At 43.0% G+C, this 21,036-nt stretch overlaps 1 protein-coding gene across 1 annotated transcript in view; it reads left to right on the top strand.

Annotated features, from left to right (window-relative positions):
* The window catches only part of CAPN13 (calpain 13), a 582,342-nt gene that overhangs the window by 240,948 nt on the left and 320,358 nt on the right, over window positions 1-21,036 (top strand). The window contains exon 4 of the mRNA XM_085609938.1: window positions 15,578-15,696. Coding sequence (XP_085466064.1) covers window positions 15,578-15,696 — 119 coding nt within the window. The remainder of the gene's footprint in view (window positions 1-15,577; window positions 15,697-21,036) is intronic.

Below are 21,036 nucleotides of genomic sequence, written 5' to 3'. Positions count from 1 at the left end.
ACTAAATATTGGACAACATTTTGTGGATAAGATCGCCGCTTCATAAATCAAAACCGTACAAGGGGGTGCGTTTCCATAAGCTGGACTTTAACAATGCTTTTATAATCACCAATAGTTATTATGGTGTGTCTCTCATCCGTTAGATGATACATTTCAGTAGTTACATTTTGAAAATGTCTTGGTTAAACCTTCTTGTGTTCAGTGGACTTAAGGAATCCAACAGGCAACACAACCTTACAGTAACAATGTTTGTTAAACCAGTCAATACGATTACTGTTGAACCACAAAATATTTAGAACAATGTCCATTTGACATAATCGAAATATCACTGATGCTTGTGCCACCTGCACGTTTATCTATGCAAACCATAGCTCTATAAAGGATTGTTTGCTCTTTTAAAACTCCATTTGTTTTACATTAATACTCATCTGCAGTAAAAAAGGATATAACCGGTCTATTGTAACCATACAGTTGACGTGCATAACAATACCTCTGCCAGAGCCAGCAAACAGTGCAAAGGGCGGGTTACTGAGCAGAATTACCACTGGTGTGTAAACAATGAAAGGGACATTTAGCTTTTCAGGTTTTTTTGATAGACATTGGCTGATAAGGTGGCATTGATGGTTCAATGTGTGGTGACATTTATGGTTTTGCTTATTTATTGGCTTTCTAGAGAGCATTACATGAAACAGGAAATCTATTTGCTATTACCCGCATTCTAATTTACAGTTGCATTTAAAAATGATTTACAAGAATTGCATCAAATATATTTACAACTAGTTATAATGTTATTTTAGCGTGTTTGCTATAGTATTCCAAATGTCACATTTATCCACCATATCTGTTTAAAAAAAAGAGCAGGTGTTTTTATAGAGTTTGGGGAAGGCATAAGCTTTAATCATGTATTATAAGGAATAAGATTTCCCTTACTCTATGTAAAAATATATATTGCATGTCACCTAGGAGGTTTGATCATATAAAGGGTTTCCTTTGTGATTTACAGTATATGTATGATCATCACGTGCAGGTAAGAGCGGTGGAGCGGTGGGAAATTCGATAGACGACGAGGGCAAATTAATATATTGATTTACTTTTCTCATATGTTAGTCTGTCAAATTCTCCCCCAACCCGGCCATATCGCCCCACCGCTCTTACCTGCACAAGCCGCAGCTGTGATGAAGGTTCTTTATCCCATAGATGTCCTGATTCCTTTTGGGGTATTTGCCTTTCAAAAGACTCAAGATGTACATGGAATATATGGGTGTTTAATATCGAGGACACCACTGATGTACTTGTATGCTTGCTATTGGTCACACTTCTTGCATTAACAACTTCTTTTCCCATCTGTAAATTTTGCTTTTCAGTGAAAAATATAAAAAATAAAGTAAAAAAAAAAAAAAAGAATGTCGAGGACAAAAATATTGTGAAGGTAAGTTTCTATCAGTAAGCAAAGTCCATATACTTACCAATTTGCACTTACCGTTACAAAATCATTGCTGTGCCCTGGGCACCCCAATTATTTGCTGACTGGTACTGGTGGTAACTGCCTCTGACTGTCCCTGGGCTCTGCTTCACCAGGGCCAGTGCTATGCTGAAAACACACTTAGAATACAGTGAAAACACCTGTATACACTAGGGTACACTATGATTGGTATGACCTCCCCTATAAAGCCCTAGTACATAATAGGGTGAGGGATTAAAACTACCTTTACGTCCCTGGTATATAATAGGGCATGGGAGTTTAGAAGCCAGCAGCCCTTTCTGCACTTGCATGTGTGCACTGCTGAGGTCTGAAATCAGTTTGAAGGCAACTCTGTGTTCCAGGACTGCTTTTTTTTTTTTAAGTTTAAAAGAATTTTATTAGGCAAAGGAAAATGAGTATGCAATACAGAATATCAGGTAGGGAGGGGAAGGGAAAGGGGTGGAGGGGGAAGGAAGGGGATTGCAGAATACAACATGTCAAAGAAAGTTTACAACAAAGTAAAATTTGTAAGAGAGAGTTTAAAACAAAATAATAATCATGGGCATATTAAAAGAAGTAAATAAATTGCATCCATCCTATCTAGACAATTAGGTACAAAAAGAAACGAAAAAGTAAAAAACAAAACAGTATATTGAAAGATTATGGACATTAGAAGGGTATCATGGGGGTTTAGGAACCTCTTGTTGAGCAGGCGATGGTCGAGATGAACGAAAAACACAGTTATCTAAATATAACGTAATAGGATGCCATAAGTCTGCACGTTTGGTTGCTGAGTGAACAGAAGAAACAAAAGCATTATCAAGTCTATGATTATGACAGACATTATACCACCAAGCTTTGAAAGAAATTTTGGATGTATTTTTCCAATTAACAGTGATCTGCTGAAAGGCAATGGCAAGTAGCAAATCAACAATACGAACATACATATCTACGGTGTCCCAACTAGGGGATAGGCTGCCCAAGAAAAGTTGAGTGAGAGAAAAGGGGATACAAGTGTGGAAGATAACATTAACTTGAGCCCACACCTGTAGCCAAAAATCATGTACATGCTTACAAAGAAATAGCATATGAGGTAATGTAGCACTAGGAGAACCACATGACCAGCAGTTGTCTGAGGTACTGGGAAATCGTTTGTGTAGTGTAGAAGGAGTGTGAAGTAGTCTGTTGTAAATAAAAAATAGGGATTGTGTCAAGGAAGCTGCTCTAGAGGTTTTACAGATTTTTGTCCATATTTTGTCCCACAGAGATATCGGCCAATTTATTCCGTGATCAATTTCCCACTGAGATTCAACCTTGGACTTAGGTCTGAGTAGCTTGTGCGCATGAAGGTGTTTATAAATAAGGGATGCTTTGGGAGTAGTACGCAAGATAGAGTGAAGTTGAGAAATGGGGTCGAACGGAGAAGGAGTGAGCGGAGAAACCGAGAGTCGCTCATAAACCTCCAAAACCGCAGCCTTGAGTACAAAATACTTAGAGAGAAAGGATAAAGGCAAATCAAAGCAAGAACGGAGATCAGCAAAAGAAAGGAAGGTGGAGCCAGAGAAGAGCTGCGAGATCCAAATCAATCCTCGGCATCTCCAAGATTTCCAATAAAAGGGCTTACGACCAATTAAAAGATATTTATTATGCCATATGGTGGAAGAAAGGAAATCCGCGACAGTTTTAGGGGGGCCGGGGGTAGCAGACAGTAAAAGCTTAAGGGTGTATATATGGATAGAAGTAGGGAGCAATGAGGGTTTGCGGGAAAAAGCAAGATATTCCGCAAAAGAAAACGGAGAAAGGAGAGCACGTTCAACCTTAACCCATAGAGGACAAGGAGACGTGGGATCTTGCAGCCAGAGGGAAGCTTGACGTAATAAAAAGGCCTTCTGATGAGCAGGGAAGTCAGGGAAATTGACACCACCCTCAGAGGCGGGACGGATAAGTCTGGCAAGAGACATTCTGGGTTTTTTAGAGTTCCATAAAAATGAAGATAACGTTGAGTTGACCTTTTTAAAGAATTTCAGTGGGATGGGTACAGGAATATTAGAAAGCGTATAAAGAATAATAGGGGAAATCATCATTTTAATAGTGTCAAGACGACCCCACCAGGACAGGTATAAGGGATGCCACCTTACAGTGAGATCAGCGATTTTTGTGTGCATTTGGACATACATAAAGAAACAGTGTCCGAAACAGAGGGGGTGATATATAAACCCAGGTACTTGATGTGGGAAGGACACCAAGTAAACTGAGATTCACTGAAATCTTGTTTGAAAGTAAATTTGGTCAGGGGAAGGATCTCACATTTGTCATGGTTAAGTTTATATCCAGAAATAGAGGAGTAATTTCGGACTTCATTCAGAAAGGCAGGAATGGATTCTGCAGGGTTGGAAAGAAAGAGTAAAATATCATCCGCATAAGCAGCAAGTTTAATGTGAGAATCTGCAATTTGAAAACCACAAATAGCAGGATTTTGACGCAATTTGGACAGAAACGGCTCTAAAGCAAGGTTGAAGAGAAAGGGGGACAAAGGGCAGCCCTGGCGAACGCCTCGACCTAAATCAAAATAAGAGGAGATTTGACAATTCGCAAAAACAGCAGCCCTGGGATGAGAGTATAACAGGGAAACTAAGGAGATAAATCTAGTGCCAAAGCCAAACCAAGTAAGGGTGTGAAAGAGAACGCCATTCAACCCGATCAAACGCCTTTTCGGCGTCAAGGGCAATCGCTGCAAGTGAGTGTTGACAACGGGAGGACTTTGACAGGATGTTGAATAAAAGTCTGGTGTTGTCCGTAATATGTCGGCCCTTGACAAAACCAGATTGTTCTTCGCCTAGAAGATCGGGGAGAAGGTGATCCAATCGGATCGCTAGCGCTTTAGCGAAGAGTTTATAGTCTATATTGACTAAGGATATGGGCCTGTAGTTTTTGCAATATTTTACATCTTTCCCAGGCTTAGGTATTAGGCAAATGTGGGCATCTGAAAACGTCCCCGAGGAGGCGCCGCGATCAATAAAAGTATGAAGAAGGGAATGGAGCCGCGGAATCAATAACTTAGAGAAATGGAGGTAAAATTCAACGGTAAAACAGTCAGGGCCAGGAGCCTTATTGGGTTTGAGGTGTTGCAATGCAGTGAGTAGTTCCTTTTGTGTGATGTCAGATTCTAAAGAGGAAAGATCGGGGGGGAAATTAGGTGGTGTGTGAATGGTGGAGAAAAAATCAGCAAGGGAGCTGGGAGAGGGTTGAGTTTCAGATGTATATAAAGTCTTATAGAAGCGTGAGAATTCAGCAAGAATATCAACATCTGTGTGTTTCAAGGTGTCATCAGAGTCATATACAGATTCAATATTTAACTTATTATGTTTGATCTTCAAGTAATTAGCTAGGAGCTTCCCTGCTTTGTTCCTTCCCCCATTGAATTTAGCAGTAGACTTCAACAAATACAGGGAGGCATCCTCCGTGGACTTCTCATTGAATTTCATTTTTGCAGCAACAAGGGCATTCAAGCTGTCAGCTGAGTGAGATGTAAAGTAGGCATGTTCCAATTTCTTGATGTCAGAAAGGAGCTGTTTAGTGAACCTTCGTGCAGTCTTGCGTTTGTCTGCAACGTAGCGAATAATAAAGTCACGTGCAGCTGCTTTAAAAGCATCCCAGATAATGTGGTCAGGGAGGGCATCGTCTGTATTAATCAAAAAATATTCGTCAAAAAAAGAGGTAAAGGTGGTTGTAAACTTGGGATCAGCGAGGAGGGAGTTATTAAATCGCCATCTTCTAGGGGCAGCAATTTTTGGGAGTATGTCAACACTTGTAAGAACAGGGGCATGATCGGAAAGTAGTATTGGGCCTATCTCAGAGTGTAGAAGTGATTGAGCGAGGTTGTGTGAGACAAAGATGTAGTCAAGTCGTGACTGGGAATGGTGACAAGGAGAATAAAAGGTGTACTCCCATAGCTTTGGATTACAAAGGCGCCAGGAGTCTACTAACTTATGCTGCGAAATAGCATGGCTGAACAACTTGTGTGGTCTATTGGGAATGTGGGGGGCCAAGGACACCCTATCGACAAAGGGATCAAGAGGTTGATTACAATCCCCTGCCAGAATAAAATTGTGGTCCACAAGTTTTGTTAAAAGTGGAGAGAAATCAGCCCAAAAAGAAGGTTCGCCCGTGGTTGGGCCATAGACATTGAGCAAAGAAATTGGAACACCTCTAAGTGACAGCTTGGCATAAACCCATCGACCAGAAGCATCCGAGTCGTGGGTAAGGACCTGAAAGGGGAGAGACTTGCGACATAGGATTGCCACACCATTTCGTTTACCATCACCCTGTGAATAGAATAGTTCACCCACCCATCCACGTTTAAGCTTAACAGACTCTACATCAGTTAAATGCGTTTCTTGAAGGAATGCAATATCAACATTCAATTTGGCTAGGTGCGATAAAATCCGTTGACACTTAATCGGAGAGTTGATACCCTTCACATTCCATGACAATATATTCAATGACATAACAGTAGCTTATTTTCAAAAAAGATGAAAACCAGAACCAATGAAAGGAAAACCCATGAAAAGGAGAGAAGACAAGAAGAAAGAAGAAGAGTCATTAAAGACATGCTGAAATAAAGGAATAGAGCTAGATAGTCGACAGTGCGAACAATGGTAAGGAAGAAAGAATAAATGGCAACAGTATCAAAATTAGCCCATAAAGCCAGGAATGAGAAGGAGGTTGAGAGAAAAGCGTGACTAGAAGAACAAGAGATGTAACTCTTACAAACGCGAAAGATGTCAATCAAAGATGAGAGAATAAGATTTAAACATGTGAGCAAAGATAGGAACAAGGAAAGAGGAAAGAGGGAGGAAGGAACAAAGAAACAGGAAAAGAGAAGGGGTAGAGCATATAAGTGAGAAACAAACACGTAAGGAAAGGGGGAAAGAGATAAAAAATAGACGTGGAGAAAGGAGGAAGTATATGAAAGAAGGAAGAGGAAAAGAGGATACATAGATGTCGGGAAGATAGAAAAAAGACAAGATGGTGCTAAGATCCAAGAAAACAGAAAATGAAATCCAGAAAAATCGGTGAGCAAGTGTGAATGAGGGAGAGGAAGGAAAAATCGAAAAATGTAATGAAAACGAATGAAACTAGACCGAGGGAGCCAGTAAGCAATGAAGATAAAAAAGGAAAGAGTGAAGAGTAAGGAAAAAGATCGCATAAAGAGTGCTGATACCAATACATCTGAAAGTATGAGAAAAGGAATCAAAGTAAGGGAAACTAAAACAAGAACAAACGTGATATAAAAATAATGAGGAATACTCACAGGGGGTGGTTGAGGAAATGTATGATCAGGTACAGGAACAGACAAGGGTACACGTGGATGCAGGGAGAGGGAGGTAGGGCCAACTGGAGAAGGCAGGACACTCAGGGTCAGGGGAACGTCCAACCAGAGACACGGGACGGAACGCATAACATAAATCTGTGGGAGAAAAAGGGGAGCAGGATTAAATCTCAACAAATAATAAAGGCATGAGGTAAGGAACAAATAGGAGATACTACTATGAAGAACAAGCCCTCAACAAGAGAATAAACAAAGTGAATCAACGGGATTAGAGAAATTAAAACAACAAGCATAAAAAAACTGGAGCATCAATATAAGAATTCAGGGAAAAGTCATGGTGGAAAGGAAGAGGAAGGACCAGAAAGTTCCATATCAGCCTGGCCGCAGGAATTTAGGTAACTTCGGAGTCGTTCAGGCTGTTCATAGGTCGTAGTCTTATTATTGTGGGAGACTTTAAATAAGCAAGGATGAAAAAGGCCATATCTGGCACCGATGGAACGAAGGTCAGGTCGCATGTCTAAGAAGGCCTTACGGCGATTTGCAGTTGCTCTGGCATAGTCTTGCGCGAAAAACAAGTTGGAGCCCAACCAGGTGATGCGAGGAGAGGCTCTAGCCGCAGACAGAACTTTCAGCAGGTCAGTGTATTCCAAAAAATACATTATAACACCTCTGGGCTTCACTGATGGAGAAAGAGAGGAGGGAGCTCGTCCCAACCTGTGCGCCCGCTGGATATTGAGAGGGTTATCGTCAGGTAAATGCAGAATCTTCGGAAGAAAAGATTTGAAAAAAGTGATGGGATCGTTTCCCTCGCAGCCCTCCGCAAGGCCATAAAGGCGAAGGTTGTTGCGCCTGTTACGGTTTTCCAATTCTTCCACCTGCTTCTGAAGGGAAGAAATTTGCGTATGCATAAATGTGACCTTGACGGCAGAATCCTGAAGAGAAGAGACGTTACGCTCTACCGATGACACTCGCTCATCCATCCGGGTCCAGTTGTCCGTGAGAACCTGCAGCTTAGCGTTGGTCTCCTCCATGAAGGGGCGCAAGGCCCGTATCTCCTTAAGAATTAGTTCCATTCAAATGGCCGCAGAGGACTTGGGAGGGGAAGGTGGGTCTTTTTTTAAACGCTTAGGTGTCGTCTTAACTGAGGACTGTGAGGAGGAATCTATATTCAGCGACATCTCGCTGCTGGGAGAAAGCTGAGAAGCTTCCAGATTAGCCAGTTCCGTAAAAAGCTTAGAGTTTTTGATGTAATTGCGTTTTTGGGTCTTGCCGGAGCTTTCGGCCATAGATGCGACTGCAAAATGTAGGTAAAGACAACCAAACTGAGTGCAAAGGCAGATATAAAGCGAGGTCCAAAGCACACAAGGTATGAAGAAGAGCAGCAGGGAAATTTGTTGTGAAGAGGTGCCAATCCAGACAAGCAGTTCTGTCAAAAAAGCCAGGAAACGCAGATAGAGAGCACAAAATGGCCGCCAGATATGAGGAGAGTAAAAAAGGGAAAGAAAATTAAGTCCAAAAAACAGTTGTGTCAAAAAATTAATTGAAATAGTCACCCATCACTGTTGATTCACTCCATGTGATTTGCTAGGGATGTTGAAAGCATGCTCCGTCGAGTGCACCATGGACGAGCTGCTGAAGGGAGTCACTCGCGGGAAAAAACAAAATGGCGGTCGCGGCCGATGCAGAGCCGCGAGCGGGAGGAAAAAGCTGGTAAAATGCTATGCAAGTGCATTCCAACAATGAAAAGGGTCTCAAAATAGTCCAGAGACCTTCCGACGCAGCAGGCTCCTCTTCATAACTCGCAACATGTGTGCGAACCGCCCGTAATCTCCGGTATGGACGGAGCCCTCACACCAACGCCGCCATCTCCTCGGGCGCCTAGCCACGCCCCTCGTTCCAGGACTGCTTTGAAAATGTAAATTGTGCTCAAACTCGACTTTGGTGTTTGTGGCACTTACAACTTGATAACCTACAATATATTGGCATATTAGGTACCCCCAGGGTCTCCCCGAGGTGACCCAGGGATGGGTGGTCAGGTATGTATAAGGAGGACCCTTGTAAAAGAGAGATGTATATGCCCTGGAGATAGTGAAATTGCACATTGTAGATCTAGGCAGGGTCCTTATAAAAGTTGTTTTATAAGACCCGGTGTTAAAGAAATTGCCCAGTTCATTTTCCCTATTGTAGATCCCCAGCCAAATAGGTTAACATGACAATCCGTTATTATTTAATACCTAACACTAGGCTTTACAGAAAATAACATTCAAGTACTTGAGAGAATGGTATTGATAAATCCAACAATATACCGTTGTTGAATTTATCATATAATGTACAGAAAATAAGTTATAAGGCTTTCTTGTCTGTAAGCCAAAATTCAGCCTTCCAGTGATCTGTCCGGATTGGTCAGAGTTAAGTGGATTAGCCAGGATGCTTTGATGAAGTTGTAAGTGACACCTGGGGTGAACAGTCATTCTGGGTGGAGAGGGTTCTGCTGCATAGGAATGCCAGGGCAAGGGGTGGTAAACCATGAGCTTCAATGGCCCAAGGGGACAGGCAGAGAAAGCCAGGTCTATCTATGCCCAACCCTCGGAACCCTGCCAGACGGCAGGCTTAAGGAAGGAATGTGTAGATGCAAAGGGGGGAGAGACTATGGAGATGAGCTATCCTGGAGGTTGGTTTAGCCAGCTCTTGCCTCTCTGCTGAGATTTCAGCTATACTAAATTTTGGAGAAATAGTGCTTTCTGTGAGAGCATTGTACCACACTTTTGGACGAAATGGTCATGCTCTGGGGTGTTGCCCTGCACCTCATTGGGCAGGAGTGCCCTCCTGTGTGACCCCAGAGAACACTGAATAAGTATCTGAGAGGGGCAGTGACTTTCAGATCTGCTACATGAAACCACAGAAGAAGAAGGGTCCATGCTAGAAGAATGATTTGCACCAACAAGGACCTTTACTCTGACTCAGTGCGCCTGCTGCAAAATCTGGAACTACAGTCCTGTGGCTCAAACCTGCTTCAAAAAGACTAAAGAGTGGACTTCCTGCATGCTACAGGTTAACCATCACCGTCAAGTTTCCCCAGCTTGGACTGACTCCAGTGGATTTGTAAGGGGTTTGTCCAAATGGATGGTGGAACTTGAAGTCTCATACTTTGAAGGACCATCTTGGAGCTTCCAGACCCTTGGTGTAAGTTGTGAACACTTTGGGGCCCTCACATGAACTTCAGGTAGAAGTTCCAGTACTTTGGAGAACTTTGGAGCAACTTTGAAAAAAAGCTTCATAAGTATACCGATTCGACCAGGCCAGCCAAGCCAGCGGCCCTCCACCGCGAGCCGGCCTGCCCTCCGGACTCGTCCTGCTGAAAAGATCCGAAGGTCCAACTTCCAGAGTTTGACCAGCAGCTGGTCGAAGCACAAGGCGATGCATCTCCAAGGGCCTGGGGCCATGACTGATACACGCACAGCACTTTGTGCATATGTATTCAGACCACTCTCCTGTTCTACTGCGCCTATCCCCGCCGAACTCCCACTCCCCCCATCACCTGCCATTTTCAGCCTGGCTTCCCCAAAATGCACTGTTAGATACTCCTTTCAGGGACGCAATGTGGACTCTGTTCCTAGGTTGGCCATAGTGTGGGAGACCTTTAAATTTACTATTCGAGGCCTCTGCATCACTAAAAGTGGAGGTATACCACGCAATATACGTAAGACTGGGGAAATTGGAAACCAAACTCAAAAATTTGGAATTACAACTACATAATCCTCAAGGGACTGATCCACACACTAAAACCAGGGACACACTCACACTAACTACCAAAACACAGTCGAGCAGGTATGTTTATTGCGAAGTAGATACTATCAGGCTAGACATTATGGAGAAGGTGAGCACCCCAGCAGGGCACTTGTCGAAATGAGCCACAAATTCCGATTCTCAAATTATATTCTGGAGATCAAAGATTCCTGTGGATGCCACAACAGGATATTGAGGACATTTCTCATACCTTCCTTTTCTTCTATTCCTCTCTATATTCCAACTGTAGATCCCAACCCCCAGACATAGATGAGTACTTGGAAAATGTAGCCCTGGGATGGCTCTGTGCCGCTCAGAGGGAATTCCTCTCAGCTGCCTTTGAAGAAGACGAAATTTAAACTGCGATCATGCAGCTACAGTTGTAAAACGTATACAGATCGTTTGGTACCCTTTCTTAAAACCCTCTAAGAGGAGGCTCAAAATTCGGGAGTTCTCCCACTCTCCATGTGTAAAGCCTAATTGTTTCCCTTGCTGATGCCTGTGAATCCTAAAGACCTTTGTCCCTTATCAACAGTGATGCAAACATTCTAGCTAATCTTTTGGCAAATAGACTCAGCCTCCTAATGGAATCTCTGGTGCTGCCAGATCAATCTGGCTTTATACCAGGCACAGCAACCTCCCATACCCTGTGCACTCTATTCTCTGTACTTCAAGATATTGATCCAGGCCTCACTGTGGTGGCTATCTTTTTGAATGCCACCAAAGCATTTGTTTCCCTGGAATGGGACTTCCCCTTGATGGTGCTGAGGAGCATGGGCTTTCCCATCCCATTTCTGTCCTGGGTGAAGCTATTATACCACCATCTGCAGGCATGAATTTCCATAAATGACACACGCTTTCCTCCATTTGCCATCTCCCGAGGAACTAGACAGAGGTGCCCTCTGTCATCCCTCAAGTTTGCCTTGACAATAGAACCACTAGCAGCTAAGGTTCAACTGCACCATCGGGAGTACGCACTCTGATACCCTACTAGGAATGTTTTGGTGGCTCTTAACACTGACGATATTACGTTGTACATCAGGGACCCCCAGATCAGTCTTAACCCCACACTGCAGAAATTCATACATTTCGGGGGGAGGGGGAGGGGTACTGGAATAACGATCAACTGGGAGAAGTCCCAGATCTTTGCCCTCACTCCTAGCACCCTTCAATACATCCCAGATTATCCACTGAAATGGTCCCACTCGGAGAGCAAATACCTTTGAGTAGTCATCTCCAGGAACAGGGATGAACTAATGCTTGCTAACTATGGTAGTGCGCTCGATGCAATGACTGACTCCATCTCCAGATGGATATCTATGCCTTTGTCCATAGCCGGCTGCATCTCATTGATGAAGATGGTAATATTGCCCAAGCTATTATATCTCTTCCTCAATAACCCCTGTTTCCCTGGCTGACATTTCTTTAAATCTATGAGAGCTCAACTAACTCGCCTAGCCTGGGGAGGAAAGCAACCAAGATTACGATGGGATATATTGGTACAGCCATTCGCAAAAAGGGGGTTTGGAGCCCTGGACATGACATTGTGTACTACTTCTGTGCCCAAGCGCACTTGGTGACTTACTGGTTTTACCCCTCCCTTACATGCCCCACTTGGCGCTAGAGCAGGGGTATATGACGCCAATCCCGGCTGTTGCTTATCTCTGGACACTCCCGCAGAGCAAGAAATTGGACACAACAACGGTGGCCTGTACCATGATGGCGTGGCAGGGATTGACCAGGAAGCTCCAGGCACCCATGCTTTACTCCCCATTGCTACGGCTTTCCCATCACCCCCTTCTTCCTGTGACACACAAAGCGGTCAGCCACCAGATGCTTCACAGTTTCGGCATGCACGCCTTGGAGGACCTTTATAAGGAAGGCAAAATCTGAAACAGGGATGAGTTATTTGGAAATGACATCCCCACTCCAATGGAGACATTTCTATACATTCGATTTGATCCACGATATCAAGACATCCACTCCTGATTCCCCGAGTGAGCCCCCCATGCTTGCTCCCCCACATATGCCGCTGAAGACCTCTAATCCTTTGCATGTTATCTCGCGCCTATATCGCTGCAACCTGACCGAACAGACTGCGGTGGTGGGTTGGTCCCGATCAGGATGGGATGCGGAACTGGTAACCCCTCTCAGTGACAAACAATGGAATTATTGCTGCCAAGAGACAGGAAATATAATGGCTTGTGGTCGCTTACGTATTATCCATTATTGATTCTTACATCGTGTCTACTACACTCCAGTTAGGTTGCACCGATATCACTTGCGAACGAATGCTAATTTTGACAGGTGTAAGGCTGAAGATACTGATTTTCTCCATTTGGCATGGGCTAGCAGCTCTTTCACATCTTGCTGGGAAAGGATAGCTGCAGCCTTAACACAAATGACGGGAACACTGACACAACTTACCCCACTTGTGGCACTGTTGGGATATAAGGAAAATGTTGATGTTTCAGAAGATTTGTCTCACTGGGCTTGTTGCTCACCAAACGTAAGGTTGCATGTAAGTGGGGATGTGGGAGGGCTCCAAAATTTAAGGATTGGCTAAATGATTTAATATACTGCCAGGAGCACCTGTCTATATACTCAAAATTACTACTGCCAACCTCCAGGCCTAGAAATATATGGGAGCCTATAAAGTCCTATTTACTACTCCATCATCGTACCTTTGAGAATGCTGGGAACTACACAACTGATCCTACGATTTAAATAGTCGAGTCGGCAGAGGTTGATGGGTGTGCTGTCTGGACTTTCCCAGAAGCCCTGGGGAAGAGACTTACACTGAAAATGCATCTTTTGCAGTCGCGTCCGGCATGACTCGCGGGGGTGGGGGCTAGTTTAAATTTAAAAAACCAAAAAACTTACCTTCGGCGGTCCTGCTTCGCGCCGCCTTCGCAGGAAGCAGCCGCACGCAGCCTCCCTCCCCTCCCATAAGCCAATCACACACTGCAATGACAGTGTTGTGATAGGCTGGGACCCGCCCACCCCCAACCAAACCCTTCTTCTGCTTTCTCGAAGTGCGAGGAGCAGAAACATAAAATGGTATTTATACCATTTTATGTTTCTGCTTCTCACACTTCAAGAAAGCAGTGGGTCGATGCTCCTCTGCCCACATGGAGGAGCCGCCCCATATCTTTCGATGTACCACTTTATACCATTGTCGTTATATGTACTAAATGAGTGTGAGATGTGTGTGGCTAGACACTGCTATGATATGCAAATAGAAATGTGAAAATGCATCTACCAACCTGCAATGTGGATTAAAATGGAATTTTTTTTAATTGAGTTGATTACTGTATTGGAAATACCAATTAAAAAAAAAAAAGAAATCTAAGTTGGCGAACCCTCACTGAATCCGGCCAGGTGAAGAGCATCAAGGGACCCTGGGAGAAAATGCTCCGTAAATTTTTCTAAGTCCGTAGGTAGAAGAGGTGACTAGGACCAACCGCAAGAGTCAAGCCACCCACCTTCAACTGCAAGCAGACCTGGATCTCTGGTTTTTTCAGCTGGAAAACTCTGGAGGTCTGACTTCCATAGGTTTGACCAGGAGCTTGTCGCAAGGCAAGCCAGCGATCCCTCGCCGAATCCGGACTGGTGGAGAGCTTCAAGGGACCCCAGGAGAAAAAGATCCTGAAAAATTTCTAAGTCAGAGGGTCAAAACTTTGACCGAGGCCTCCCGCAAGAGGTAGCCGCACAGGGCTCCATCGTGGTCAGTGTGAAACTCTGACTTTGTCCCGGTCTAGCGCGACTAGATGTCCCAAAAGGCGCTATAGGCTTCTATGTGCTATAAACTGCTAAATCTTTCAAAATTCATATCTCTGGTTCCCTACATTGGATGTCTTTCGTTTTTATGCCATTTTAAAGATACAAATATTTCCTATTTTTATAAATTGGTGTTGGATTTTTATAATGTGCCATGTCTTCATTATTTACTGAAATGGTGTTTTTTAATTCTTTACTTACCTCTGAAGTTAAGCCTGCCTGCTCGCAGCCAAGCTACCAAGGGTTGTGCATGAGAATCATTTTCTGAGAGCTATATTGTGTTCGTGGCTTTATTGCAAGAGGTAGATATATATTTACCACTATTAATAATACACTTTCTAACACTAACCTTCTCAATATTTTGGTCCTTGATATTTTTGACATGATATTCTGTCCATACGATTCCTTTGTTTCCGATAATCTGTCAGTGATCCGAATTTATGTTGTGTTGATTTCTGTTATCTTTGTTTGTTAAATATATCTTAATTATACTATAAATGAAACTGCAAGATTTTGGTCCCAGGGATGACTCCGGAAATATGGTGTAGACTTGCTTTATTTACCATGCATGTTTTGCCACTTGCTCACTAATATTCTTCAGTAAAAACATTTTCCCTAACAAATCATCTCCCATGGTCCTGATGGTGCGGTGCTAAACCGACCCCCAGAGTCAAAACCGGCACCACGGCCAAAAAATCAGCCCCCACCCCTCCGGCCCACCGGGGAAACGCCTGGTGCCCGCTACGGTCAGTCCAGCCCTGGGGGCTATGGTTCTTTCGCTTTTTGGATGATTGCTTGCTATCTGGTTCGTCATCACCAGCCCTTTAAGCTTGCTTTCTCTTGTCTCTATTTCAATATGATAATTATTCCCAGTTTACTGTATTTTGATTTATTTCATAATTATACTTCATTTTTTCTGATGCATATGTTTTTTTTTTTTAACAATACCTCATTCTCCATGGTTAGTTATTTGTCCTTAATACCTTTCATAAGTATAGTTTTAGAAAAACGTGCAGTTACACATTTCATCTCACCCCTAACACAAGACAGTAGCTACAAAACACTATCTGACTCCAAGTGTTATTTCAAGCGCGCTGTAAAATAAACTAACGTCATTTTATTAGCCAGATATTTATGACTTAAGTGGGAAATGTCACTGCTATAAACACAAGCATTTTTTGTGATGATGCTCACACGCTTTGTTCTGCTTGTCACAGGGGATTGCTGGGTTTTGTCCGTGATAGGCGCTATGACAACACGCCCCCACTTTCTGGAGAATGTGATGCCGACAAACCAAGGATTTAATCACAAATATGCAGGGATCTTTCACTTCAGGGTATGTAATGTGCTTGTAATGTGCATTTATTTGGGCCAACACTGTTCTGCGAAGAGCTTTGCTATTGTTGCTGAAAATTGGAAATATGAACATATATGCTGGCATGCATACTATACAATGCTTGTATACACACACCCAGAATCACAAAACATTAGGGGAGTAAGCTAACTTATTACTCCATGATTGTAAACACCGTATGGTTTTGATTAATGATTTGTGTACTTGCATTTAATTTTCTTGACAACATTTCCGTCTGCCTCATTTCATTTAGGTGCAGAATCAAGTACTCCCAGTGGTATGGTACATGGTCACTGTGCTCTGTAAAGCATGAGACCACAGGCCCTGCTCTTCACACAGGCACACATAATATCCCATAAACATTTGTCAAACGTTATTGTGGTGGCTGTGTTGCAGTATTATAACTGTCACAGTTTTTCCAAATGTTTACTGTGTAGACTGCTAATTTCACGAAGCCAGATTTAGGCACCTACAGTAGTACTCCTAAAGTACCCTTTTGTGTACACTTATATGCCTATTGAATTCACCCCAAAATATCTCCAATGGGAATAATATGGCAATATTCATCTCCCATCAGTACGAATAGAAGGGAAGGAAGCCTCTTTGCACTTGCAGGGAGCTGAACATGTCTACTCCATTCACAAAGACACACAAGAGTATGTACAATGCTCTCCAAGAGTACTAATTCCGGTACTGGTGAATGCTTTGGTGTTTTGTTATTTATCACTGTTGGTTCCACCACACGCATTACAAATGTGACTTTTGTATTGATGTTCTGTCAGATATCCTGGCTGTTGAAGTAGTTTGGTTCTCTATGGTTCAGATCCAAGTGTCCTCACTGGAAGTTATCTCCAAGCTATTGGGCAAAACGGTGATGGGGAAATGAGTCACAGGTCTTATTTTAGGTGCTGTTAGGCTAGGATCGTCCTTGCTCACAAAGAATGTGTTTCCAGTAAGGAGACTGAAAATCTCAGTTAGTCATCATCATTGCAGCAGTCAAACAAAATAATAAGAGAAGGTTTATTTTATCTCGTTTAGGAGAAAAGATCATGAAACAATGAATATATGCATATGTGATGTATATGTTTCAGAGTCGCCTGTTAACTCATGATTCCAGCATCATGTTTTGATAACGTAGGAGCCGATTCACAGAACTAATCCGAGATAAAATCCTAAACTTACTACTTTTGGTATTCACAGAAGACATTTAGTAGTAGTAAAGTTAGGGCTCCTAACTTTACTACTATTAAACTGAGACAAAATCCTAACTTTACAACTATTGGTATTCACAAAAGGCATTTAGTAGTAGTAAAGTTAGGAGTCCTAACTTTACTACTACTAAATGCCTTCTGTGAATACCAAAAGTAGTAAATGTAGGATTTTATCTCAGATTAGTTCTGTGAATTGGCCCCCTAGTTTGTGATTGTACTTTGTTAGTCGTGACTTTGAACAATATGTGGTCCAAATTATGCATTCTTGAATGATGCCTATGTAAGGGCTTGAATATACTGCAGAGACGTGTTGTTGTATTGTGACATTCACCGTTCTTAATCATGCATTCATCAAATATGAGAATAATACCTTATGTAACAGTATCGCAATGTCCGTAACATGTTTTTTCACCTGTGTCCCTAAGAACTTTGTAGTATACCTTCATATACAGCATGCAGCATCCTTTACTTACAGTTTTATAAAGAAATGCACTCTATATGTGCTCCATTTTAGATTCAATACAAAACATCCAATCAGGAAACTCTTTTAACCATCAGATTTAGGATGAGCTCATTTGTGCCAGATGATTCCAGACAACCCTGTACACCACTTTTTAAATTATTATGTAATTACAGTTGTGTAGACTGAAAAAGATAACATAGCAAGGTTATCATGGCTAGGACGATTGTGCTCAGAGGAAAAACAATCGATCCCTTGTTGACTGTATTTTATGAGGACTCATAATTAGATGTCTGCACACGTGGACTGCTTCATTGTGCCCTGAACTGCCAAGTATCCATAAAGAGACAACTCATTTAGGAGTAAATCCAAGTCCGACATCAATGTTATGCGTTGTCCTGATTTTTCAAATTGGTTGTTTCTTCAGTTGCATCCCTAGCCGAGTAGCTGCATCATTAAAACATACCAAGATAAACTCTACTCAGGATCTCTGGTAGGACATCAGCGAGTACTTGGGTCAGCAGCTGAGCATGATCCACCGTGTCGAACGCAGATGAAAGATCCAATAGGATCAATGCTGACAATTTCTTTTTGTCGGCTGCGAGACTCAGCTCGTCCAGCACCGAGCATCACCAGCTCTGTGCTGTTGTGGGCCCTGAAGCCTGCTTGCCGCTTGGAGCAACTGATGTTCCTCCAAAAAGGACGAAAACGTTCTAAGCACATACTGCTCTACTACCTTAGCCAAAAAGGAAGTCTGGATATAGGTCGGTAGTTCTTCAAATTATTGACATGTGTCCCTGCTTTCTTCAGCAGCGGAGTCACCATGGCTTTCTTAAATTTGAGAGGAGCCTTCCCATTTACCAGGGACAGGTTTAGTAAGGACAGCAGCTCCAACCCCATCACAGGGAGGATCAATTTGAACACCCTGGGTGGGCAGGGGTCCTCTGGTGACCCTGATTTCACTTTGTCCATGATATGCGCTAGGCAGTCTAGATCTAATGTTGGAAAAACTGAAAGTTTACCACCCTGGAAGTTCAGTGGTTCCATCACTAGCAGAGGGCATGGGCTTTTGTGGGTATTGCCTATTTCTATTAGAATATCCTTAACTTTCGCTAGGTAGAAATCCTGTATCTTATTGCAGTCAGACAAATTGGCAACTGTCCTCTGTTCATTATTTTGTCTCAGTTCCCTCAGCACATTAAAGTTCTCCTTCTGAGTATCCTTGGCCTCCTTGATCTTCAACTCCTAGTACTCAGATTTCTTTGCAATGATGGCTGTTTTATAACTAATCATGTCACTCGTCCCATGGAACTGTATCTCACACACATGACAGGACAACCTACACTTAGGGATAGATGCATTGGACTTGCAGTGATTAGACCAACTGATCAAGATGCAAGCTGGTGCAGCCTGTACATGTTGTACATGCTCATCACTGTAGATGTTTACTCCAATGGTCTCACATAACCATCACCGCCTCATTTTCCTCCTTCACCTGTCCAATGTGCTTCAATGTTGTGCATTAACACTTCTGTGCATATATAGATTTATGGAATGCATCCCTCTCCTGTGGTATTTTATTAGCTACTGATTTTTAATCTTGTGGGGTGTGTTCCAGTAACTGTACCATGCACTCGCTATAGCTTTGCCATGCAAGTTATTCCTGTTCTCCATCTATCTCAATGTAATTATCCATTTAGGGGTTTGTTAGTCTCTTCGTGCACGCTGTATATTTGAGGCAAAGCACCACATACAGAGGTTCCTGTTTCATGTCCTTCTCCATCTCTCCATGAGAGTCTAATACTTGGATATGTCACCATTCTCACAGGTCCTGCCCACCCACATTTCTAGCCATAATCCTTTCAACAGTCTTATTGAGGTTCCCAGCATACAGGGTCATTCTCATAGTCTGTCGAATTGCCAAGGACGGTCATTGAATTCTGCTCAGATCTGGTTATGGAATAAATGTCCAAGGTGGGGCATAATGGCATAATGAAACTCACTAATGTACTTCCACATTCTGATCATTGAGATAGATAACATCATCAGGTCACAGCTTCCATGCCACTATGGGAAGTGAACAGAATTGAGGATGAATTTGGAGGTATTTCACCACTGCAGTCTTTCATAGGTGGGATTTCTCAGTAATTGTAAATGAGTATTTTGGTTTAGATGTAGTCAGTCAACCAGTGATCACGGCTGATGGAGCTAGTATCACTGGTGGTATCTCTGTGGCCTCTGTAGGAGATTAGAGTTTGCTCATAAAATCTGTTGAAGCGCCTTTCAGAGGCTATAGGGTCCTTAGAATGTTCGGGCCTGTTGCTTGAAGATTGGATCACTGGAGGTTTAAAGCTTGTAGAGCTACTTGCTTTTCTCTCAGTACTTCTTTTGGGTGACCATGACACCAATGGCATAACACTAAATGATGGGGCCCACCTGCAGAATGTGAAGAGAGGCCCCTGAGACTCCCATATGTCACAGGTATTCATTGGCCCTGGGTTCAGTGGCGACCTACTGATGGGTTGGTAGTCCCTAAAGCATTAGGCCCTACACCCCCACCTGCACCGCAGAGGCTGCAGGGGCTTGTGCTACTTCTCTGGCTTGCTGAACAGGACATTTTGACAGTACCATACCCTCGTAAACAGTTTTCTGATTTTTATTTTTATACTTTCACATTTTCTGTCGCAGGAGTCTCCTATCCTTTTTTTTTTCTCCTCTACATGCGGATAACATGCTGCAGTGTAAACACGCCATCCATGGCTCCTTGAATTGATCATTTTTAGGCTTCTATAAAATGATCACCCCTTAATTGTTCCCACCTACTCTATAACAAGCATTGGCAAAGCCAATGGATCTCGCCTATACAACTACTATTGGCCTTGCCAATGTGTATTAGTCATGTTATACACCAGTGAGGCTGCTCTTCGACATGGCTAAAGTTTTGTGGTGTAGAGGAGAGTGGCAAGTGGAGTAGCATAGAGTGGAGTATAGTGGCGTAGAGTGGAGTGCCACAGAGTGTTGTGGAGTGGCATAGATTGGAGTGTCAAGGAATGTTGTAGAGTGACATAGAGTGCTTCATAGTGGAGTATCATAGAGTTGAATGTTGTAGAGTGGAGTGTCATGGATCAGAGTGGAGTGTCATGGATCAAGAGTGGAGTGTCATGGATCAGAGTGGAGTGTCTTGGATCAGAGTAGAGAGGAGTGTCATCGGGTAGAGTATAGTGGAGTAGACTGGAATGATGTAGAGTGGGGGCATAGAGTGGATGGGCGTAGCATATAGGGGTGTAGCTTGGAAGGACGTAGAGTGGAGTAGACTGGGATAGAGTGTCATGGTGTAGAGTGGAGTAAAGTGGTGTACAGTGGAGGAGAGTATCGTGCTGGGACATAAAATGGCTTAAGAAGGGGAGGAGTAAATTGCCATAGAGTGGAGTAAAGTGCAATAGGGTGGATTTAAATGTTGGAGAGTAGAGTATCACAGAGAGGAGTGGCACAGAGTGGAGCACAGTGGTATAGAGTAGTCTTGCCGTAGAGTGGAGTAGTATCATAGAGAGGAGTGGCGTTGACTGGAGAGGCACAGAGTGCAGTAAAGTGACATACATTGTCGTATATTGGAGTGCTGTAGAGTGACATAGAAAATTGTAGAGTATCATA

This window comes from Triturus cristatus, chromosome 6 (assembly GCF_964204655.1).
Source record: "Triturus cristatus chromosome 6, aTriCri1.1, whole genome shotgun sequence".
In the NCBI taxonomy this organism is placed as follows: Eukaryota; Metazoa; Chordata; class Amphibia; order Caudata; family Salamandridae; genus Triturus; species Triturus cristatus.
Note: the sequence above shows the minus strand (reverse complement) of the source record. Positions and strands in the feature narration are given on the sequence as shown.